This window comes from Urocampus carinirostris, chromosome 5 (assembly GCF_059441175.1).
Source record: "Urocampus carinirostris isolate Australia breed hairy pipefish chromosome 5, RoL_Ucar_1.0, whole genome shotgun sequence".
Lineage (NCBI taxonomy): Eukaryota > Metazoa > Chordata > Actinopteri > Syngnathiformes > Syngnathidae > Urocampus > Urocampus carinirostris.
In genome coordinates, this window is record NC_142353.1 from 28,679,631 (window position 1) to 28,706,109 (window position 26,479).

Here is a 26,479-nt window from a genome sequence, read left to right on the forward strand (position 1 = left end):
TCTTGAGGGATATGACCAAGGTAGATATATAGACTTAGACTAGCTGAAGCTTTTCATCCACCTTCTCATTGATATAACACTCTTTGAGGCTCTTTGGTGTCATTGAGATGATGTGTGATTTTTTTGGCCCAAAAAGCTTCAATTGCCCCCCAAGAAATGTCTCCTGTGTTACACTTGCCATAGCGCCCATCACGGAATGTTGGGCGGGGCTTAGCGATAGGTCAATTCGGATTATGTACACGCACCTAAGCACTCGATTTAAAGTAAATTATTCAATGTGTTGCGTTAAAATCAGTGTTTGTGGACCACTCACAAAAAAAGAAAAGCAGTTTTCCCTCTCGTTCTCTCTCTCTCTCTCTCTCTCTCTCTCTCTCTTTCTCTCTCTCTCCCTCTCTCTCTCTCTCCCCACTCTCTGCGTGAGGAATATGATCTCAAGGTCAAAAGGGGGGAGGTGAGGGGGAGGGGAGGGGTGCTGTCCATGGTCCTGCGACCCAGACAACTCTGGACGCCCTGGTCACATTGGACAGGACAAGTTGGAGATCAATCCCACTAACAGAACTTGGTCCGGACAAGAGCACGCAGGTTCGGCAATTTCCGTTTGCGCGCACGCATGCACGGGAAGAAGGAAGTATATATTGCTTTTATTTCTCTATAGTTTCTGTTCTTTTTCTTCCTTGTGTAAACACAGCCAGAAACCTTGAAAAGTTCCTCGTCACAATTTAAGAGCAATTTGATCATGCACAGTTTATGTTTGTTTTATAAGATGCACTTCTTATATTTTGTCATTTTATATTCTAAATTGCAATAATGTTTTTTATGTTTGTTTTGAAAATAATCAAGATTAGTTAATAATTTAACAGGATCAAGTACATTATACTATCAGGGGTTTTTGCCCCTTAATGTGACTGAAATCTTGGGATTGTTGAAATAAATAAACAAAATTATGCATGTCAAATAATTTACTTATGTCTTTAAAATATATTTAAATATAACTGTGATACAAAGAAGTTTGACAAATTGAATCTCTCGTCGTGTACTTTGTAGAAGATTTTCATACTAAACTTTGACCAACACATTGGAAACAAAAATAAAAATATAATAAGATTAAAAAAATTGCACATCAGCAGAAAGCTTCACTTGTTTTAATTTTTAATTTCTAATTTAAAGATATTTTAAAATTTCTTATTTAGAATAAGCAACAAAAAAACTTTATCAAAAATGATCAAATACAGCCCTTCAAAAAGTTTTTAACATAGATTTTTCGAGTGAAATAAAGAGACAAAAATTAAAATATTCAAATTCAATCAAAAGAAAATCTAAGTAAAAAAATCTGTCAAAAGGTCTGGACTGTTTTTCAGACATTTCTGTGAATAAACATGACATTTAAACAGTTTTTTTGCAAGCAAATACAATAGCGCTTTTCTGAGATGATAGAATGTAGCAGATTAAGGTAAAACGGGGCAAGAATATGTTTTCTGACATTTATGTGAACAAAACGTTGGATTAAAATACTTTTTTCTTTAAAACTGTATAAAGCTTGTCGGTGAGCTACCTATAATGCACTGCGAACCCTAATAAGTTGACATAACTAAATACAATGGTGTAACTGATTACCCAATAACCTTTTAGTTGTGTTTTTAAAAGTTTTAAGTTTATATGAAATAAGAAAATATAAGTACAGTTGACTTAAAATATCATCTTAAAAAAATATAATATTTTTCAGTTAGTTTAAAAAAATTAAACACAGCTTTTTAAATGAAAAACATAAATAAAGAGGAAGAAATAACATTTGCTTTACGACTTTAAAACTTTAAAATGCCCAGTATGTGTTTTATTTTGGTGATCACTTACCAACATTCCACTTTGTATACACCATAAAAGATTTTGGTTTTTTTTTCCACATTTTTTACATAAAAAATGCCAATGCAAGTATTTGATCACTTTAAGAAAATAAACCACAACCCTTTTACTAGGCATTTCTTTACTTCACTTTTGTTTTATCTGGGACAAACTGTGTTTTTGTTTTGTTTTTGTCTTTTGTTGTTGTTTTAGTTTGGCAGTTGGACTGTATTTGAAACCGTCCTCTTCTTACTTTCACCATTTTCACGCTATACTAATGGAAAATTACGCACGCGAACTTGAAATCTCTTTTCCACTTTCAAATAGGTTGCAGGTCTTGAACAGCTCTCATAAAAGACGGATACAAGCCAATAGGTGCGGTGAACATTTGAATAAATACTCTTTGAACTCAGTTGTGGATTGTTACTACATACTGAAGAGAGACAATATTCAACTTTTAACTTTTTAAGGACACCTCAAACGATGCACACCACTTTTAACATTTTACCCTGATTGAGAAGACACAAAGGGACATATCAGACAATTATATGGCACCAAATCAACAATTTACTATTATCGGACTTATTATTATTATCATCATCATTATTAATATTATGTTTTACAATTTCATAATTGTTAGCATTATACTACTACAATTTTTACATTTTTTTATATTATAGAGGAACATGAGGGACATTGGGGCCAAGAGCGGCAACATATCAACACATTCTTAGTAGTAGGACTTGTTTTACCAATTTATTTATATTATATTATATTTCTAATATTTTTGATTACGGGCAGGATTCAAATGCCTGTGGCCTGCGGGGCACAGTTTACCTACTTCTGCTCCAAATCTCGGACTAAGGAGTTTTTATTTCTTTTTTATTTTCGGGTAGGGGCAGCAGGCTGCAGGGTCTTTAATATCCACGTATATTAACTCGCTTTACCACGGAGATTCCAAGTGAGGGGAAAAAATAAAAAGCGTAAAAAAAAAAAAAAAAAACGCATCTGGACACCTGGCCCCGCCCACACATGCGCGCGCACACCAAGAAAGCTGTCGGGGGACTGAATGGCAATAAGTTCATTTGGAGCTTCTTATGATGGAAGGGTGAAAAGGGGGTTGCATCCCCCCACTTTTTCTGCACCCCCCGCTTCCATTTCTCGCTGCAATAACAAGTTTTCTTTTTTGAGCCCACGCGCGGCGTGTTTATCCTCGAAGGGATGCGTGGACGTGATGAAAACGGCTCGGGTTTCATATTGCTTACAATTGTCTTTATTTATTTTCTTTTTCTGTTTTTGTTTCGCTTTATTCGTTATTAAATGAAAAGTTATTTGATTAAAAACAACCAATTGCTCTTTTTTATTTTTAAATGCGTCAACAATGGTCTAATGCATTGTTTTACTTACTTTTTACTTAGTTAAAATGTTTACTCATCAGTTATGATAAACATACTTATTATTATTAATATTGTTTTAATCGTTGATTGACGATAAATTTGCTGTGGTCAAAAATTGTTTAATTTTTATTATTATAACTAATTGGGTCCCAGATTAAACCAAATCCCAGAAAAAAATGGTTTCTGAAGTTATAGAAAAAAAGAAAGAGTTGTTTTTATTCACATTTCCATGTAAGCTGTATAAACACCTTCAAAAGTATTTCTTAAAATAAAGACATCGTGAGGGTTAAAATGAATTAAGAACACTTCCCTAACCGTTATTCGAAGATAACGAGCTACATAATCATAAGTTGTGTTTAAAATCATAATTTTCGTGTGAATAATTTTGCAAAGTGATTGATGGATACGACCAATAGGTTTTTTGGTTCTGGCGAGTTGTCAAAAACGAATTATTTAATATATAGATACATATATATATTACTATAAGAATAAATTGAATATTTTGAAATGATATCTAAAGGCCTCACCCAGGAAAATTATATAATTCTATATATTTATCTTGCAAATGTGTTTTTAAAACATATAAATGAGGGATAATTCACACAATTGAAGACAAATTATATCGTTTACATTAATCAACATTATAATTCAGTGGTTTATGTATCCTCGATACGCCAAAAATGAGTTCTAAAAGTTTAAATCGAAACGACACATTTATAAACAACAAGGCTCCCTTATTCTTATTATATTTACATTATATTTCATTTTATTGTTCCTCTTTTAAGTATCTTATTACAAGTTTTTTTGCTGGAGCGCCACGTCTTGTTGCAAACAAACTTCACTACTTTATTATCAAAATAAAAGTAATTCTAATTCATGTTATTTTACACATAAAACGGTGCAAATGTAATCAAATGTGATCATTAAAACGTGTTTATGTTTTAAAAAAATAACGTTTTGAGAGAAAATCAACAGGGAAGAAAAAAGACACACAATTTACAATAACAATGGAGATAATAATGATATCGATATATCTTCTAGTAATGATGCAAGGCAATATCATTAATAATAAAACCAAATAATAACAAAGTACTGCTCGTTTTCTTTAAAACCATTTTTTTTATAAATTAAAAGGCGTACTCATTCCTCTAAAAACTGCGACACACACGGTCTTTCTTTTTTTCATGTTTGGGGCCAAGATCATAATCAATGTGTTATTCATATAAATTTTTGTCTTACTAAACGTTCAAGAAATGTTATAAAATAATAAAAAATCGTTTCATAAAGCTTAAAAGTTCGACTCATTCCTCAGATGACCTTTTCTCAAACTATATTATTAATCTGAAGTTTATTCGAGCTAATCAAATAAATATGAATTATTGGCACTTGTCAAGTCATAAAAGTACAAAAAGAGTAAAAAAAAATTAAAAAACAACAGCACTCCCTTCTATATACACGATATTACACAATTTATTATTGATATGAACCTTTTTCAACTACTTGTGGAAAAACATTTTATTTCAATAATCCGAGAATAACAAAAAAAACTTACATTTTAAAAGTTGGGCTCATTCCTTAGCCCCCCTTTATTCTGTTCGGGTAGAATAATCTTGCTAGGAAAAACAATATTAAAATAAAACTATCTTAAACACTGTAGTTGAAGGGGCAGTAAAAAAAAACAGAACAAACGCACCCCACAATAAAAACACCTCCTTTGCGCATGCCCAGAATATAAACCAGCCGTTCCTATCAGATAAAACAGGCAATGAATACGTGATGAGTGAGGAATAAGATAAATAAACAAATCGGATAGGTTTCCCTATAAAGTTTTTCAACATTATATCGCCATGTGCCGCTTCTTCCAGAAGTGATCAATTCCCGTTTAGGGAAATATCGCGAGAAAAAAAATGCATGATATTTCCAGACTATAGGGCCTGATAAAACATTGATTGTTGCAGTGATTTGACCCGTGAAATTCTGACAGGGGGGTTGTTACTTTCTTCCTAGCCGAGCATATCATTATGCAAATAGTCACGTGACATTGTTCCGCATTCCAGTCTCCTTTTTTGGCGGGAGTTCATCATCGGGCACGCGCACGCGCTTTGCGCAGGCAAGCGTGACTGCACCTCTCTTCAGCAAACAATTGAAATATCAAACGATTCAAGAAAGAAGAAAAAAAGAAGAAAAAGGGAGGGATGACACTCTTAAAGGAGTCAAAAAGGGAGGGAGATGACACTCTTAAAGGAGTCACGAGGATTAAATGAGGCGTCGACTCAATGCGAGGATTAAGAGCTGACAATTTGACAGGGTAATAAAAAGTGTTCAGGTTTAGGATTTATAGGGAGGATGAAGGGTGTTTGCGTGTTTCGAAGGACGAGCTTACAGTAATTAATAAAAGTAGGGAGGGGGGTGAAAGGCCCTACACGCAAGAAAAGAAATGCTTGGACATGGCAGACAACAATGAGGGTAACTATAAAGCAGTAGTTTATACGCTAAATGATGTATTGTGTTTGAGAACCTCATAACTAACTATTTTTGCGCGGGTCAACGACATTTTGGGGGTAAATAACAAATGCTTGAGCCTGGCAGACACACATGAGGGTAAATATGAGGCAGTATTAAACACAGAACCAGAGACCCTTTTGTATGGGACCATTGTGACGTGTTTGGTGGGGGGGGCTTATCCTGGGCGCAAGCATACTTGCGCTGGTTAGAAGACAGTGGAAAAGAACACTGTAGTAGGTGCTAGTTGTCATAATGTTGTGTTTGGGATTGTAAATTAAAGCTTTACAGGATCTAGCAGACACAGAAAAAGAAAAGCGTGAAAACATTAGACAGAGGCACTTGTCAAGTTTATTTGTATAGCCTTTAGGAGTCTCAAAGGGCTGCACAGACCACAGACTATTGCAAACTACAGATTATTATTACACCATCCCCTGATCTATAACCCACATGAAGGCAAGGGAAAAACTCAAAAACCTCAACATGAGGAAAATTAAGAAACCTTGAGAAGGGACCGCTCGTCAAAAATGGTCGGGTTTGCAGCACACACTTAAAATCAAGTAAGAAAAACTCGACCTTTATAATATTGCTGTCAAGTGCATTCTTTAGAGCAGTGGTTAGCTCATTCGCCTAACATGCGAAAGGTCCCCAGTTTGAGACTGAGAGGAAACATACATATGCTTGGAGAAGAATGGGCACCACCAGGCTGTACTCGCCCAAGACACACCACAGGAAATGGTGCCCCTACGGCCAATGTGGTTAAGTGATAAGCCCACCATGGGCAAAATGTTATCGTCTGAGCTTCGGCTAACTGCTAGCATAAAAGCCAACAATAGCCTTGTAAATCCTGCTATCTTAGTAAGTTATAAGATACATGTTATTATTTGTGTATTTTTTTTTTATTTTATTTATGTTTTATGCCTTATTCCCAACGATTGTTTGCTATGCGTGCCTGTTTTTTTTTCCAACCCACTTTATAAGCAATTTATGCTACAGTTAGCTGAAGCTAAGAACAGAACAAGATACTTTTCCTATATATTTAATAATACAGTCTCCATCCATTATCTGCACCACTTATCCTCAGTAGGGTTGCGGGGGTGCTGGAGCCCATCCCAGTTGTCTTCGGGCAGTGGGCAGGGGACACCCTGAATTAGTTGCCAGCTAGTCACAGGGCACACCAAGACAGACAACTCACTCGCTCATTCACACCTAGGGACAATTTGGATCGGCCAATTAACCGGACATGCATGTTTTTGGAATGTGGGAGGAAACCGGAGTGCCTGGAGGAAACCCACACAAGCACGGGGAGAACATGCAAACTCCACACAGGAGGTTCGATCTCATGACCTCAGAACTGCGCCGCCGTGCTGCCCTAATACAGACTCAATAACGTTTCAACGATTTTCCCTCGTATGAAGTTTCCCCTGCAAACCCGACCATTTTTGATGAGTGCCTCCATCCAATATTTTTACTCTAATGCACAACTTTTTCTTTGATCAGGACTTTCCGCTGGGATCCTTTAAAACTTCAATTTACGATCACTCAGGTTTTTTTCTCCGATTCTGTCACAAAAAATACACGGCATGACGACAGCGAGCAGGTATGGCAGCTTTCTTTTCCTGTGTCTTCTAACCAACTCAAATATCATTTTTGCCTCCAGCTTGGACTGTGATGTCACATGTGATCTAAGCTAATAAAAAGTTCATTTAATGCGTTAAAGAACCTCACAACCTACGGAATTTGTAAGGGTTAAGATTACTTTTTGAGTTGACAACAAATCTTTGGGCCTAACAGACAACACTGAGGGTAAATTATAATACACGCTTAGCCAAAAGTATTTATTGCGTTAAAGAACCTCATAACTAACTAATTGTGCAATTGTCAACATCTTTGGGTCTAGATAAAAAAATCATTGGGTTACAATTAGGTTAGTTTGGGTTACAATTAGGTTAGGTTACAATGAGGGTACCAAAAGATCCATCCATCCACCCATCATGGTAAAATATAATTTTTTTTTAAACAAATAATGGAAAAAAAAATATTATTTAGTTTTAACAGACAAATGAAAAAGTGTCAAATTAATGATAATAATGAAAATTAAAAAAATATACCGAAAATAAGTAAAATTGGAAAAAAATGAGAAAAAAATCTGCCAACGGGACAGTTAACTTCTCTTTAATTCAATTGAAAAGCAAATAACTTAGAATAGAATAGAAAAGAATATACCTTTATTGTCATTGTTACAACATTGGATATATTGTGACAACAAAATTGGACGTGGCACTCCAGTTCCACATTTTACAGTGAGAATATAAGGAAAACAAAGAGATAAAGGAACAAAGAAGATGTTTGTACTGTCCTTGTTGTATAGGCTTTGTTTTTCTCCGGAGGGGGGTGTATGAGGGGGTAAGGGACAGACAGAGATGGGCGGATCCAACTAGATGTTTGATCTTAACTCCACACAGGGAGGTTGCAGTAGCTGGACTTGAACCCTGAACCTCTGCATCATGGGGCTGTGCGCGCCGCCATCTTGGATCATGTGCAGAAATAATCACTCCTCATTTTTTTGGAGCATTAAAAGAATAAATTTAAATAAAACACACAAAAAATGACAAGTTAATTCAATACAAACGTACAAACCTTTTTTGCATCCGAAAACGGTTTTGTTTTGAGTTAAAACATCGTTCAATGCGACTCACTCATGAATGACTCCAACTTTTTGTCAGAATAATTCAAATAATTATAAAAATGTAAACCCTTCACGTCTGAAGTTATATTATTAAACGCACACAAAAGAAGCCCGTGAAAAAAAGGAAACTCTCCAAGAGCCAAACAAACCGCCTATTATTCTGGTTTTGCTTTGGATTGCGGCTGCTCTTTCATCTTCAGTTCGATCTCACTTTGGCTTCTTATTAGAAGCGCTCAGCCTTGTTTGTTCCCTAAAGGCAACAATATACAATTATGAAAGGGGGGAGAATAGAGAGAAAAACACAAAGACGAGCAACACTATCTGCAAAGCGAAATCCTCAAATCAAATAAGCATTTCGTAATTTTCCCCTTTTTTTGACTGAAACCAGGAGAGATGGGAATCAAATTAAAAGGAAATTAAGCCTCGAAAGCGTCAGTTGTCTCATTACAGCGTGGAAATAATCCTCAAAAGCCGCACGGAAACAGGATTTCGCGGTTATAAATTTAAACAATACTCACGACGTGGATTGATAAGGAAAAGTACGTATTTAAGGAAAAGTGTCCGAGGTTTGGTGTTAAGCTTTGAGTGGTTTAAGGAACTTAAAATAAAACGTGTTCGTGTCGTTTATTTGGAGATTCTCTTCAACGTTGTCACATCTAAGAGAAAAGGGAGCAAAAATAGACGAGTTATACTTTTCGGGAACATCATTCAGGCTTAAGTTCATATTGAGAACTTGGATTCTCTGAAGGGTGTCACGACGCAAGTTGAGAGACGATTTAAGGCCCCCGTTTGAACGTTATATCCCTTAAATCTGTTTGACGCTCGACTTTTAAGTGTTTATTTTTTCTGAATTTGTTTTCAGTTATAAACAGATGAATGGACATTTTATCTTCTGTTAAAGCACAGAAGGCATTATTTATCAATCCAAAAGCAAGTGGTCCAGGTCCTGGAGAGACAAAACAACCCCATAAAGAACATTACATAATTAGTATGGTGTTTTCACTATGAATTTGTTAGTTCAAAAAATATTCTCTGAGGAACTAGATTTTTGGTTTTGTTTTAAGCCCTCCAGAATCGGGTCCTAGTAACGAACTGGTCAATGGGCATCTGTTAAAGCACAGAAGTAATAATTCATTAATCTCAAGGCCAGTGGTCCTATTCATGGAGACAAAGCAGTCCAGAAGAGTGTACACCACAATCTCAATGGTTTTTACAGTGTAAGCTGGATTTATTTGTGATTATGAACTCCTCCATCCCCAAAAAAGGCATCAGTGGTCGGCCTAAATGACGCCCTGTTGCACTTACGACTGTGGTCATGAAGTGCTACGAGAGGTTGATGTTCTGACATATCAAAGGTTCCTTAAGCCCACAATGGACCCTCATTAGTTTGCCTACGGGACAAACTGCTTCACTCAAGACATGATAAACACTGCTCATCAGGCTGCGCAGGGCCATTAATAAAAATGCAGGAGCTAAATCAGAATGCTCTTCCTGGACTTCAGCTATGCGTTCAACATCATCCTGGTGGAGAAACTCTTCCAACTGGGGGTTTCCTCCTCCATCTACAGCTAGAATATGGACTTCCTCTCCAACAGCCCGCAGGCTGTGAAACTTGGCCGCACGTCTCTTCCACCCTGACGCTGAGCACCAGATCCCCCAAGGATGTGTGCTGAACCCTCTTCTGTTCAATTGAACTGGTTACCAACCTCCCCACGAACAGGAGTGTGTAGTTCTCTGACGACACCACCTTGGTGGGACTTGTCTTTGATGGGATGAAAAGGCATACTGGAAGGAGGTGGAGACGCTGTGGTGTTCGAAAAAAGAACTGACACCACAAAATTCAAGTAAGTCACACTTGACTTCAGGAGGACTTGCATAAACCCAGCCCCACTCATCATAAATGGAGACTCTGTTGAGAGAGTCCACTCCTCCGAACCCCTGGGCATGCACATGTGCAAAGACCTCTTCTGGTCTGCCAACACCAGGGCCGTGGTAGGGAAGGCCCAGTAGCGACTCCATTTTCTGAGGGTCCAGAGGAGGAATGACCTGGAACAGAAGTTGCTGGTGTCCTTCTATGAAGCCACAGTGGAAAGAATTCTGGCATACGGCGAAAACGTGTGGTATGCTGGGAGCATGCCAGGAGACAGGAAAAACATACAAAATCAACACAACCCAAAAGATCATCTGTTGCTTTCTAACCAGTCTAGAAGACATTGCCAGCTTGTGATACTGTAGCAGAGCCATTAACATTATAAAAGACAATTCCCATTTGTTGATATAATGAACCATTTATTGTATTAAAGAACGTCTAAACCAATTGTTTCTTTTTAATCGCTAAATTTGTTTTAGACTTTTGTGGCCAATATAAACATATACTAAGTTCCTAGAAATATATATTTTTTGCATTAACTTGTCATGTTTATTTAACATTGTTAAAACATGTTAAATATCTGATTTTATATGTAAAATAGAAGGAAAAACCTATATCATCATATTTTTGAGCAGAAAGCTTTTCATAATTTTGACAATGCCAATACTGAATTTTTGTTGCCGTTTCAAGCCCTCCAAATTGGTTCTTGGTAAGGAACTGTTGAACTGACATCTGTTGGAGCACATAATTTATGATTTATCAATCTCAAGGCACGTGGTCCAGGGCCTGGAGAGACAAAGCAGCCCCATACACAACATTACGCTATTATTATAGTGTTAAACTGTTAAATTCGTGATGTTTAGAGTATAACCATGCGATACATTCTCTAAAATGTAATTTTGCATTATGTGTTGTTTATTTAAGCTCATCAAATAAATTATAAATATCTAATATCATATAGAAAGAAGGAAAAAAAAAAAGAATTTTTAAACTGAATTTGTAAAATTTAGAGGTTAACCATGTGATACGTTCTCCAAATGTATTTTTTACATGCTTTGTTATGTTTATTTAAGCTCATCAAATAAATTATAAATATCTTATATTATATTGGAAGGAAATAAAACCTAAATAAAAATAAGTTTGAAACAACGTATTTTGAGCATGAAGTTCTTGGGATTTTGATGATGCCAAAACCAGATTTCTTGTTGATGTTTCAAGCCCTTGAGAATTGGTTGTCGGTTATAAACGGAGTAATTGACAATTAATCGTCAGGATTTAGCAATCCCTAGGCAATGGTCCAGGGTGTGGAGAGACAAAGCAACCCAATAAAGAACATCACAGCAGTAGTATGTTTTCCTTTTTTCATTTGTGAAGAAATTAAATAACTCGATATTAAGATGATGTTTGAAGCCCTCCAGAATCGGTTCCTGGTTGTAAACTGATGAATTATATTTCTTCATTTAAAGCACAAAAGTTAAGGTTTATTAATTCAAGGGCAAGTGGTCCCAGTCCTGGAGAGTCAAAGGAGCCCCATAGACAACATCAAATCAGCAGTATAGAGTTAAGTGTTTTTCTAATGTAATCTCTGAATTTGTTTTGTTTGGATTTTTGTGGCAAATATAAACGTGCAGCATGTCCCCAATAAAATATATTCTATAGGAAAACAATTTGGCCAAAAATATATGTGCCAATATTCAAAATATGGACAGAAAAAAAGTGACCAGCTTGATTAACGACAGCACCAATAATTATTTTATTTTAATCGGGAAACAAGATAAAATATTTCAAAATAAGAACACTTCTAATTTAAATCAGCACAATCTTATACCAATAGGATAAGAATTGATTTCTTACCGTGTATTATATTTAAAAATTGGACATTGACAGATTATCGATGACTGGGAGATAAAAACTAATAATATTGGTAAAACGAAATAATGAAAGAATGATTTTGGTTTGTCTTATTTGTTACATCAACACTGACTGCAAAACAAGTGATGTGAGGTGTACCACAGGGTGCTCTACACATCCCACACAATCTTTGTCATATATTGCTCATGTTTAAAAGAAACGTGAAATACTTTTCTGATATGCACGAAGCTGTGAGCAAGCCGAAAAAACAACAACATATTACAAAATATTAAAATGAGGAAAAAAATACCACCTAAGAGGTCATTGAAGATTATTATAGCGAAACCTTGGTGTCCTTCATCTTTATAGTCCACATACACTTGATGAAGTCGTCAGGATTTTTATAAATCTTGTTTGCTTTTGAGGTAGCTGCTCCGCGTGGTAACAATCTTGAATATTTCGTCCGTCCCCTCGTCCTCCTGGATTTCACCGAAGAACTTGAAAACCGAGTCGAAACTCATCCAGGACGTCAACTCGTGTCGTTCTGTGCCTGCAAGAAAATAAAGTTTTATTTTTTACATTTTGTGCAAGATGTTTTTCAGTGTAATGGACTATTTGTTTAATGCACAAAACATTGTAAAAAAAAACATTCTTACCCCGTTGGCAGATTAAGGTCTCATTTTGCTTATTTCAAGAATAAAATACGAATGATCATCCTCAAAAGAAAAAAAGATAAAAATCATTAAACTCCAAAAAATTAATTCATACTCCATTGGCAGATATTCTTTTTTACCCATTTAATGTACACATTAGCTTGTTTTAAGATTTATTACGCTTATTTATTTATGACATAACAAAAAACATCTTTAAATTATTCAGTGCCAAGGACATGAAAAGACGTTTGCATTTCATCTGTCCTTGGTGCCATGAATGTGAGAAGACATTTTTATGTGTTTACATCCTGTGCCTTAAACAAACAAAATGATTCAATAGTAAGTGCATGATCTTATGTGATAAAAGGTAGATCATTTTGCTTAAAGACATATTTTCTACAAAAATAAGACAATAATTAAAACTGACAAAAATATGCACATCTTTATGAATACAATTTAAATTGAAAAGTATACATGTTCTTATTTTACTTGTAAAAACAAGATACATTCTATGAAAATGAGAATAACATGGTTAACATGAGCAAAACTGCTTATTTAAGGATGCAAGTTGTGGTATTGCTTGTAAAAACAGATACATTATTTCGAAACGAGACAAAATACTTAAAATTAGTAAATTATACTACTAATGGGGTAATATATGTATAAATGTAAACAATATATATAGTAAAAATGCTGAAGCAAAGCAATCCCAGAGCATGATGTTGCCATGTTTGGTAGTGGGGATGGTGTTTTCAGGGTGTTGTGTGCAGTGTTATTCTTACGCCAAAACTAACACTTTGCATTCATCCCGAAAAGTTATTTTTGGTCTCACTTGACCAGAGCACCTTGTTCCACATGTTATTTCTGTCTTCCATGCAAACGCCAAATGCGCAATTTCATGGTATTCTTTTGGAAAGAGCTTTCTGCCACTTCTCCATAAAGGGCATATTAATGCAGAGTATGACTAGAATGAGAAAGGCTAGTATGACTAAATCTCTTATGCACAGTTTGTCCTACCTCTGCTGTGTATGCTTACAGGTTACCCAATGTGATCTTGGACCCTTTGTTGCTTCTTTGGTTAGTTTTTTATGGTTGCTTCTCTGATTAGTTCTTATGTTTTATCCAGTTTGACATTATTGCTTGGGAGATGTGTAAATGTTGCTAAGTCTTCTTGTATCACGTTCCTGCTTTGAACATTTCCATAACTTTATCCCAGACTAGCCAGGTGTGTTATTTGGTGTTCATTAGACTGTCTGTTCTCCAGTGTCTGCTTTCACAGACCCCTGAAGCTTTACAGAGCAGGTGGATTTAAATTGAGACTTAATGCACTCTGATTATCACTGTCAGTCGTTTAGGTCTTCCTTGGATAATTCAGAAGTTATCAGTGAACAACTGGAGTCAGTTGGCTAAACTGAGAGAACAGGGGGCAAATTTCGTTGCACCTATTTTTCAGTTTTTTCATTGTAAATATTATAAAATTTGTTAAAATAATTTGGTTCCACTTCACGGTTGCGACACACAATTTTGGGGGGATTCTTGGAAAATGTTTTCAGTTTTTTTAGGTTCAAGTTTAAACTCTGAAATTTAGCAAAATGGAAAAAAAGGTCTTGGAGAGCCAATACTTTCACTATGCACTGCATTCTTACCCATGCTTTCATTTTGCGGCTTCTTAGTTTAGTTGCTCATAAATAAATCCACTTATCTCCGGATAAACATTATGGTCCTGCTGCCAAAACGTGTTTATGGGGTCACTTTGCTCTCGTACTGAATAGCTGGATGACATTCATTGATCTCCACATCTTTGAAAGATATTAATTTGATTTGCAGCTAGGCTGAGGTAATCGCTAACCCTACCTGCCGCCGTTCTTCTGCCTATAAATCAAGCCCTCGTTGCATCTCTGACAACATCCATTAGGTTCGACTCACTTTGCCAATTAACCGAAGCGCGTGCTTAGACTTTTCAAGAGCTATCTGTCCTGGAAAGAATGCTGGGCTTAAAGTGACAGTGTGTAATAATTCACTAGTAGAGGTCGTCGTAACTTAGAACGGAGCTGAAGCGTGTGCATTTAAAGAAGAAACAAGAAACACTACGAGGCCCGAAGGATACCACTTGGAAAAAGATCAGAGCGTACTTTCATAATTTCTTGCGAGTGCAAAGATTGAGGAAATTTAAACTGGTGTTCATCTCTGAGAGTGACAAAAAATGAAGAGCTGGATACACCTGGTTCAGGTGAAAAGAGCAAATAGCAGGAGTTGCTTAGAGCTGGCGTAAGCGGCTTACTTTAGCTGCTAGTGGGAGTAGCTGCTATAATGAAAAGTAAGGCATGCCAAAAGTTGAGTCAATGCCCTCTGAATGGAAATTGGACAAGCCGGCTGGAAATGAAATTAGACTTAGTTGACCAAGCTTAAATTGGTTGGAAGGAGATTTTATTATTAGCCATCATGCAGTCAGTCAAACAGACTCAGAAACGAGAAGGCGAACGTAGATGGTCTCTTGCTTCCCGGGAATAAATTGATAATACCAGCGCTCCCTGTGGGTGTAGGGAAGCTCTGCTCTAAGGAGCCATATCGGTAATGTCACAGCCACGTTCTCTTTGCCTCAAGTCTGGATTGAAATCTGTCATATATTTAATTTACCTTATTGATTTAAAATCTACCCCTAATTCCAAAAAGGCCAGTAATACAATGCAAGAGCAAATCACAATTTGTCAATAGCAGCTAGCAGGCGACCCATAGCTTACAGCCAAGTAGCTAACATGAGTGGCCAGAGAGGGAAGCTGTGGGGAAAAAACTTTGATATGCCTGAATCTAGGAAGTCGGCATCATTGCTTGCATGACCAGTTGTTGAAGGCGGATCACACAGAAGGTGCAGGAACAGTCAACAATAACAATAGTGGCTAGCCATAGGCTAACCTGTAGATAACATAAATGGTTGGAGAAATAAACAGTGGAAAAAGTGGAAGATGTCTGAATCATAGAACTATACGACATTTTCTTGCCTGATCAAGACAAAGCAGGAGGAGCTAACAATAACAATAGTGGCTAGCGACGAGCCATAACCAGTGACCAAGAGGCTAACGTGAGTGGCTGGCTGAAAAAGAGGAAAAAAAAGCAGTAGATGCTTTAATTGCTCGATTTAGTGACGTTTGCTTGCATTACTAGCTGTGAAAGGCAAAGGACTCCGGGGGGAAAAGCAGAAGCAACTAACAAGAACAATAGCAGCTATCTAAAAGCCTGAGCCTGCAGCCAAGTGGCTAACATGAGTGCTAGGAGAAGGAAACAGTAGAAAAAACGTTGAAGACGCCTGAATCACTAAACTCAGAGATGTTGGCTTTCATGTCCAGCTTCTGAAGGCGATTGAAAATGAAGGAGGAAGCAGGAGCAGTTAACAATTACAGTAGAGGCTGGCAGTGAGACATAGCCTGCAGCCATGTAGCTAACATGAGTGGCCAGATAAGGAAACGGTGGAATAAGAAGTCAAAAATGCCTGTGTCGCAGAACTCGGCAATATCCGCTTTCATGACTGGCTGTGGAAAGTGAGTGATACTAAATGACAAAGTAGGAACAGCTAACCATAACAATAGGGGCTAGTGGCAAGTCAAAGCCAACAGCCAAGTGTCTCTTAAATATTTTATTGTAAAGAATGCCAAGACAGTCAAGAAAATGGTACCAAAATAACTTTTTTCCTGTCAGTTCTTTAATTCTTTTTGATTTTTTTTTCAATTCATGCCTTTACTCCGGACTCAAATGAGCTTATCACACTTTATATAGATGTAAAAACTGGTTTCTATTTATATTAGCCTGCCCTTCTAATATAAAAGTGATTGTCAGCCATATGATAGAACCTTTTTTTGAAAACATACATTCTCACGTTTCCAGGAATATTCAGTTTCTGTTATAAAAACCTTGACCAAACTGCTTGCTCCAGAGCTTGTTTTACCTGTCGCAACCCGAAGAAAAACAAGTAATTCCTCTTTAGAGGATAGAGAAGGAAACAGTGGACAAAAAAGTCAAAAATGTCAAAATCATGAGACTGGGCAACCATCATAAGAAGGGCTCAGGTGGGAAAGGTAAACCACCTTTAAATATAAAAAAATAAATAAAAAATTAGAGAAACAGATATCCTTCGCAAAATTGGTCATCCGGGCTGACGTTTTAGTGAGATTTCAAAACGTTCAAAAGGATTGTTTTAATAAAATCGGAATTTTTGCTTACTATTTTAGTCAATAGTGTTTTACACCACTAGAGGCGAAACTGAAAAAAAAACTACAACCGGCTTAGAAAAAGTCTACAACTTTGAACAAATGTAAAGTTTACGCGTCAAAAAGACACGCACGACATTAAAATAGCCAAAGTCGATCTCATAAACACGGAGGTCAGTGAAGTGGTCATCGGAGGAGCCTTAAAGGCGCTCCCTAATTGTATCCCGCCGGCCTTCTATTCTATCTTTTTATAGGCAATCTCCCGTCGGCAAGAAAAAGACAAAGCGGCAAAGCAAGGTTCCACTTTTCTTTTTTTTAAGTCTTCCGATTTCAGATAGCGAGCTGATCCTTTTCTAATCCTCCGTAGAAAATTAGGAGAGCTTATTTCAATTTCCTTATCACGGAAAAAACAAATACAGGTACAGAGACGAAAAAAAGGAGGTATGCAGATTAAAAACAAAACAAAAAAGAGATTCATAACAAAACAAAAACGGATTACTTCCAGGGATGTTTTTTCGCTGTCTGTAAACACAAAAGTGGAAATATCTGCACGGGGGAAAATTTAATCTCCCACTGGGAGGTAAAGAAGAAAAAAAAAATAAAGAGACTTCTTAAGTTCAGTTACAGGTACTCGCTAAGCAGCTTCGCTTTCATGCCTCCGGGTTAATATTCGTGCATTATTTGCCTGTGTGGGAATTGTCATTGTAGTAGAAATAACCATTATTCCACGTAACAGTAAAATGTGTTTGACTCACACGGTCCTGATTATTTTATATATATACAAATATACATATATACATATATATGTATACATACACACTTTTTTGTGACAGTCCTGAATGTTCAATATACATAGGTAGATACTGTAGATAGATAGTGGATATCTAACTCATTTTACTTGGGGGCCACACGATAGAACAAACGTTCTCTCAGAGGAGAAAAAGGAGAGAAAGCAATAAGAGAAGGAGAGGGAGAGAAAACTAACAAGGGTAGGACAAAGAAAGTGAGAAAGGGAGACAGAGAGAGGGAAAAAAGAGGGAGCGAGAGAGCGTCTCAAACAAAAGAGATAAAACGAGTAATTGTGAGAAAGGGGTAAAGAAAAGGGGAAAGGAAGAAAGAGCAAAAGAAGGTAAAAAGACACAGACAGAAAAAGACAAAGAGGAATAAAGGAAGAGAAAAAGAGATAGAGAGAGAGAGAGAGAAACACAAGTACAGCATTTGTGAGAGGCACCTGGCTTTGGCAACATCAAGTGGACATAAATCAACCTGCAGCTCTTTTTTCTTTTGTGCTTCTCTGAGCGATGTCTCGCGGGTCAGATTCGATCCCTTAGCGGGCCTGATGTGGCCCTCGGGCCGCCTGTTTGACACCCCTGCTGTATATAGATAGATACTATAGAAACTGTAGAGAGAGATAAATAGATATATTTTTTATTTAAACTGTATACATTTTAACTGTATTTGTTTCCTCATTGCTGCAAGCGAGAGCTGGCAAAGTGATTTTTGTCGGGTCTGGCGGCTCTTTTCCACTAAAAAGGTGAGCTGCACCCGTGCGGCCGCAACCCTATATCCCCATTACCATACAGCTAAAAGCGGGGAATTGTAAAGCCCAATCTTGTCGGGCCTGGCAGCTTATTTTTCTTCATTACTGCATTTCTGCCTAAAGTGAACTGCACTCGCATCAGCGATCCATTATACCTGATCCTACAATGCAGCGAGTACGGCTGGCATAAGGCGGTTTCGTCAGGAGGCGTGCCGTTTTGGCTCACTTAAAATAAAATGCAGGGATTTATTATCCCAGGTCGATTGTTGCTGAGAGCGAGTCCTGGAAAACCTCAATCTGCAGTTTTGGCTGCGATCCATTGTATCTGGTTGACTATTGCTGAGAACAGGGGCCCGGAGAGCAATTTGTGTCGTGTGTATGGTTGCTTTTTTATCCCATTATTTTTGCCTAACATAAACAGCACCGGTCAGCTGCAATCCATTATCCCCGGTCGACTACTGCTACGACCTGGGGGCCAGCAGAATGCATGTTAAAAATGGGAGTAGGGGGTGATTTTATATTGTTGATTTTCACATATTGTAGGGCAGGGTTCTCCAAACGTTTTCCAGCTGAGGACTAATTATGTTACTAATTAGCGCCAAGTTTGATATGCATTTAAACAACTCATGTTGTATTACCTGGTTAATTATCGGAAAAAGGGTTAAATAGACTTAATCAACCACAAAAAAAATAATTTTGCTGGAAAATCACAATGACCCAGCACTGGTGAGCTATTTTAAGAATAGGTCGGGGGGGAACCCCAGCTGTCCTTATAGGGGCATCCTGGTGCATGCGGGCACCACGTCAGAGACCTCATCGTTGGGAATTCAGGCCCCACGATAAATAAAGGATTTTATACATATATATATATATATATATATATATATATATATATAAAAGGCGATCCAAATTATCCCTCGGTGTGAACGAGCGAGTGAGGTGTCTGTCTCTGTGTGCCCTGCGACTGGCTGGCAACCAGTTCAGGGTGTCCCCTGCCCACTACCGAAGATAGCTGGGATGGGTTCCAGCCCCCCCCCCTGCGACCCTACTGAGGATAAGCGGTACAGATAATGGGTGGATGGATAAATGACCAAATTAATATTTTTAATGACTGAAATATGTTTGTGCGTCATTGTTGGTGGAAAGGGAGAGAGATAATTCACTCTGGTAGCTCTGCACCCCCAAAGCTCTGAACCTAAAATTACCCCTATTGAGCACACCACAGGTTGTACAATTTGGAATTCCGCCACAAACAACTTTAGAGATGCAAATTCTAATTGAGTGCCGCCACAGGAGCTTTTTTTGTTGCAGCATCAATACATTGAAAAAGGCACTTTTCCAAAGCTGCTTTTATGATTTTCAAACAGCACTTGCTATTCTTTGGAGAGGATAAAGAATATGTGTGGAAATTATCAGGTTTAGTATCATGATCAGTGCTTTCTGTACTGCTGTGTTTTCACGATTTTTGGCACTCCCGTAAGAGACTTATTAACATGTTGATGTGGTTCATGTTTTGTTTTCTGGCATGTTTTGTTGATTAAAAGATAGATAGATAGATACTTTATTCATCCCCTAAGGGAAATTCACATTTCACATTTCCAGCAGCATCCCTGAGCTGAGAACAGTACAATAATAAGCCAAAAGAATACAATATACAAATACCCAGTGTGACTGTGTTCTCATTTTATATTTTATGGTCTAGCCATCATGGCACTTGCATTATTGTTCTGTTGCAGTTAGAGCTAGCTAGTGTTCCAAAATCCTGCATAGTCTGAGTTTCAGGTTTTGTTCAGTTCTACCTTGTTGGTGTGCCAGCATTAATTTCCTGGTCTTGTCATCATGTCTCGATGAAAATAGGTCCTGGGCCTTCTTTCAAGTTATATGGTAGAGGTAAGCTCTTAGGCCTGAAACTGGCTCAACATTTCTAAGCAGTTTCATGGGGTTGGCTTCAACGTAAGTATACAGACGCTACTTACGACCATTTGACTTACGAAAAATGGTAGATACGAGAAAAAAAATTCAGGAAGTCGAAAAATATCCGGACATTGCTTTAAGTTAGATTTGTATTGTGTGCACCTTTTTCCGAGTACAGGACATTACTGTAGTGCTTCTTTCCACCACTGTGTGGTGGCGCTGTGAGAGGTCACCCAGCGTCCACCCCGAAGAACAAATTCAGCTTCTACTTCCTAGTTCGTGTGTAAATAATCGACGTGTACTGTATATCTAGCGTGCTAAGGAATTTGACATTTTTATTGTTTAAGGTCTCATGCATCCATTCAATCTGGTTGGTGTTCTTTTGAAACGAAAGTGGAATAAGAAAGATTGATGCGGTTGAGAAAATGGTTGGATCTTTTTTTTCGCGTCTACTCTCTACCACGAAGGAGGACCTCCTGAAGCCCATCTTCCAAAAGTAAGTTAAACTCAACTTTATTTATCTTTATAGGGCATATAATTTTATGAAATGGTTATTTTTGGGTACAAAACAATACAGGTTACTTATACAAGCCTTAAACATACTTATATAAACCTTAAACATACAAAATATAGCACTGGAGCAACTTACGAACAAATTCAACTAAAGAACGATCATCCTGAACTCGTTTGTAAGCAGGGCAGCGTCTGTGTACGGAAATTTGTAACTCGAAAATTACTTTCAATGTAGCATGATACTTTCAGGCATCAGTAATCTGGGCGGTAACGCAATAACTTTTTAAATGAAGTAATTTGAACTGTAACTAAGTACATTCTTTTAGTTACGCGCCGAACACTGGCCGTATAAAATGGCGTGTATTTGATCCCTGAAATGCCGCCACAGACCTCTCAGGATAATTGAGTGAGTATTTGATCCCGCCTCTGCTGCCTGACAACCATTTTGCCACTCGGGCGCATCTCTGCACAAACACGGTTGTTATCGTTTGCGTGCAGCAGGAAAAAAGGGAACAACAGAGGAGGGGAGTTGTTAAAAAGACGGGGAAAAGCGCGCCATCGCTACGGGCCAGGCTTTCTTCCCCGGCTGCACGCTGTTACAAATGGTAATCTGCTCTGATTGTCACCAATTTCAAAACAAACGCTAGATGAGTGAAAAGCTAAAGCGACGCCCCGAGTCAAACTCCGACACCAGGCCCGAATCAAAGCGCGCCGGCTATAATTAGGTTCCATCTGGTCCACGTTATTTAAAGTTGCAACGGTTAATTGCTTGTGTACAAATGGCCCGTTTTATTTGAATGTTTTTTTTCTTTTTTTTGTAATTACATTGTCGCAAAAAGAGGCCTATCTCTAAATGGATATGGGAAATGTGATGATTGTTTCCCCCTACAAGGCGAATTGTGTTTTTAAGCAATTATTACACTCAAAACAAGTGGGGCCCTAAGAAGCCGATTTTGGGTCAAATATGGCAAATTATTAGCTCATTCGATTCAATAACGTACACATACGTTTTTGGGAAAGATGTCCCCGAGTACCAAAAGGTAAAAATACATTTTCTTATTTTGTTTATAAAAGTGTGTGTATGGCGAATAGGCATAGTGAAGCAATGTGGTGAGATGGATGACTAGTAAGATGCAGATAACTCAACAGAGCTTATTCCTTTAAAACAAAAAATTTACAAAGTCCGATCGTCATTGTCTGGTCAGAGAGGGATGATGTTTCGTTCATGTCCGCTGGAACGTGATTGGCATGGTGACCGAAATCATGTAATCATGTCACCAGAACATCCCGTGGTGAAACGTTTTCGCAAAGTTCATGCATCAGTTCAGTGTTCTTGCAGTAAAATGGTGTTTTGAAAGAAAAGTGCCCTTCTGTCTTCTAAAATCATTGATTATATATTGGAGGTATCACAAATGTAAAAAAAAAAAAAAAAGCACCGGAATGAAAGTTCTGCTTGAAATACATCCTTTCACAAAAAAACAAAAAAACATTCAAAACAGTTTTCTCGGAAACGAGTATTTACAAAAAACTGCAATGTTCAAATGTTGTTTACTAAACAATGGTAAAAGATAAAAACATACCTTTCTGATAAAAGATGAGGGTTCAAGCTTGTGTTAATGCTAATTTATCTCCAAAACTAAATTTTCTGTAGGCCTTCAAAAATGAGTCGACATGGAAAAAAAATGATAGGCTAGACACAACCAAATTTTTAACGTCTTTTGACAGATGCTCGAAAGACGGACTTTTTGGGGGATAAATTTGGACGTGGTAAAAAAAGCAATGACAATATTTGGATTACATTTAGTCCAGGTTAAAAGGGCCGAATATAAATTGTATGTCCATTCTGGGACTAATTCAAGTATAAAACAGACCATATTTAGGCCAAAATCAATCGTAAAAAAGATTTTTGGGTCAAAAAGTGAAAGTTCGATACTTTTTTAACATGTTTAATGTATTTGGGGTGTGTTCATGTCCAGAACAAACCGGATAGGATGTAGCACAATGTCCAAAATACATCTGTTTATGGTTGATAAGTGAAAGTTGAAAAAAGTCCTTTGACATGCTAGTTATTGGTCCATCTAAATGCTGGGACTTATTCTCAAAAACAGCTCTGAACATTGACAAATGTAATATCACCCAGAGTGACTCAGTCAAATATTTAGGTGTCATATTTGACCCTGATCTGTCCTTTCAAACATAAACATATTACTAGAACAGCTTTTTTCAATCTTCGCAACATTGCTAAAATTCGCCCTATGCTGTCTCAGTCGGATGCAGAGATTATAATTCACGCGTTTGTTACCTCCCGTCTCGATTTTGGGTCAAAAAGTGAAAGTTCGATACTTTTTTAACATGTTTAATGTATTTGGGGTGTGTTCATGTCCAGAACAAACCGGATAGGATGTAGCACAATGTCCAAAATACATCTGTTTATGGTTGATAAGTGAAAGTTGAAAAAAGTCCTTTGACATGCTAGTTATTGGTCCATCTAAATGCTGGGACTTATTCTCAAAAACAGCTCTGAACATTGACAAATGTAATATCACCCAGAGTGACTCAGTCAAATATTTAGGTGTCATATTTGACCCTGATCTGTCCTTTCAAACATAAACATATTACTAGAACAGCTTTTTTCAATCTTCGCAACATTGCTAAAATTCGCCCTATGCTGTCTCAGTCGGATGCAGAGATTATAATTCACGCGTTTGTTACCTCCCGTCTCGATTACTGTAATGCACTACTCTCCGGTCTGCCGAAGTCCAAAATCAAGAGCCTTCAGCTGGTACAAAATGCTGCAGCGAGGCTTTTAACTAAGACAATTAAGTGTGATCACATTACCCCGATTTTAGCTAATTTGCATTGGCCCCCTGTTAGCTTAAGATGTGATTTCAAGGTTCTGTTGGTAGTATACAAAATCATGTAAGGACTTGCTCCCTCATATCGTTCGGATTTAATTTCCCCCTATGTTCCGGTCATGAGCCTTCGCTCTGAAAACGCTGGTCTACTCGTGATCCCAAGAGCCAAGAAGAGATCCGCAGGTTGGAAAGCGTTCTCCATCCGGGCCCTGGTGCTGTGGAATGCTCTTCCCCCTGAGATTTGATCTGCAACCTCAGTAGAAATGTTTAAATCAAAGCTTAAAACACACGTCTATTCTATAGTATACGAATAACCTACATTTTATGTTGACAATATCTGTGTATTATTTGGCCTCATGTAGGTTTTAGATCAGGTGATGGTGTAATAATGGTCCGTGATTTACAATAATCTGTGGTCTGTGCATCTCTTTGAGACTCTTTGTGATTAAGGTCCATTCAAATAAACATGACTTGACTTTGCCTGACTTGACTTTTTGGGGGCTAAATTAGGGTAAAGTAAATGTGACAATGACAATTTTTGGACTAGATTTAGTCCGCGATAACATTTTAACAGTAAAAAAAAATACCCCAGAGAAGTTGCAAGGTATATGCTTTTACAGTTTTGTGCAATAACATTTAGCAGCAACAAAAAAAGGAAAAGAAAAAACACAAAATACGTCACAAGATATGTTTTCAGTTTTGAGTGGAGATGGCCATGGGAAAATAAGCTGTCTCATAACATAAGAGAGTATAATAAATACACATGTGCACAATATATGACAATGTTGTTGACCTTCGTATTTTTCAGAAACTTGCCCATTTTTTCAATAAATAAGTTTTTTTTTCTCCCCATCACTTCTCATTACTGAATCCATTTAAATATGAAAAAAAGTCAAGTGGTTGTCATGACTGCTCTTGCACAAGGACGCGGATGTTTTTTCTTCTTCAAAATTATAACACAAATTGTCTTTTTTATTCCCTCAGGGCAAAGTGAGACATTTGCAGCCCAAGGTCGGACATTAATATAGTTTCATGGAAATGAAAAAAAGTTGCGAAATATGAAATATTACCCGGACGACGATTTAGGCATTGCAGTATTGAACTGGTTATTAAAGGCGGTGTGTTGTTCTCAATCTCAAGGCTGTCTTTTCAGCAGGCATTGATGTGGTCTTTCTTACAGGTGCAAGGGGGCCCTCTTGCACCTCCTACTCCACCTCTTTTGTGGATCTACCACGTGTGTGTCTCAGAGTGCGTATTTGTGCAGGGGTCTGCGCGCTCCCCTGTGCCCGCTTTTGTCCTGGAGGTGCAAAGGCGGGCGTGTGTGCGTTGGTGCGACTGTGTGTTTCGGACCTTATTGTGTTGAAGTGGAGCCGAGGTTGTGCGATTGTCGAGCCCTGTCAAAGTGGGGAAGCGAGTGTGCAGTTTGATGGGATTTTATGCTGAGTTTTTGAATGCATGGAGAGAAATGATTGAAACTGGAGATGCAGAGTAGTTGTCGAATATGTCAAAATATGACATCACAGTTTTTGGCCCACGGGGGAAAAAAAAGCCCCGAAAATTACATATTAAATTAAATATTACTGTATTTTAGCTAACCTGGATTGGCTCCCTGTTAGTTTAAGATGTGATATTAAGGTTGTGTTGGTAGTATACAAAATCATGCATGGACTTGCTCCCTCATATCTTTCCGATCTAATTTTCCCCTATATTCCGGTCCGGAGCCTTCGCTCTGAAAATGTTAGTCTAGTAGTGATCCCAAGAGCCAAGAAGAGATCAGCAGGTTAGAGAGCATTCACCTTTTGAGCCTTGTGCTGTGGAATTCTCTGTCCCCTGAGATTCGATCTGCAACCTCAGTGGAACTGTTTAAATCTAGGCTTAAAACATATTATATTCACTAGCTTATGAATCACCTATATTTCATGTGGACAATATCTGTGTAAAATTTGTTATTGCAACATCCATTGCAGCCTGGTCATACTGGAAGGGGGATTACCTCATGTGCAGTCCCATCTAAAGGTTTCTTCATTTTCCACGTGTTGAGGTTTTTTAGTTTTTCCTTGCCCTCATGTAGGTTCTAGATCAGGGGATGGTGTAATAATAGTCTGTAGTTTGCAATAATCTGTGGTCTGTGCAGCCCTTTTAGACTCTTTGCGATTAAGGGCTATACAAATAAACATGACTTGACTATTTTCGGGACTCTGAAAGTTTGCAACCACCATTAAAAAGTGAGTTCGAAATAGATAAAAAAGGATATGTCAACATTTCAATACAATTTTACATCCTGATTGGAAACACATCGTAGAACATTTTTGATCATAAGACAAAATCATCGAATGAAAAAAAATATTTGGATTCGTGAAAAACATTTTGTTGTTTTCCGTGTTTCAATAAAGTTTAGTAAAAAAAGAAAGAAAAAAGAAGGCAATCATCATTGCTCGCTTCCGACAGAACACGCATGCCAGCGTAAACAACAGGACCAGCAATTATCTTGGCAATCCTTTGCAAGACATTGCTTGAAAAACCATATTCCTCTTTCTGGAGGAAAACCTTTGTTTTGGCTCCACCAGATGACCATGTGATTCACAAAGGACAAAAAAACCCAAACTAGACAATTTTTGGTCTGTTATATTTTCTTGATAGGACATTTCTCGATT

General features: G+C 37.6%; 1 protein-coding gene across 1 annotated transcript in view; it reads right to left on the reverse strand.

Moving 5' to 3' along the window:
* Window positions 1-12,026: 12,026 nt before the first annotated feature.
* arb2a (ARB2 cotranscriptional regulator A) overlaps window positions 12,027-26,479 on the reverse strand; it is a 261,702-nt gene continuing 247,249 nt past the window's right edge. The window contains exon 11 of the mRNA XM_088336391.1: window positions 12,027-12,698. Within this exon, the coding sequence (XP_088192517.1) occupies window positions 12,550-12,698 (149 nt within the window). The 3' untranslated portion in view covers window positions 12,027-12,549. The remainder of the gene's footprint in view (window positions 12,699-26,479) is intronic.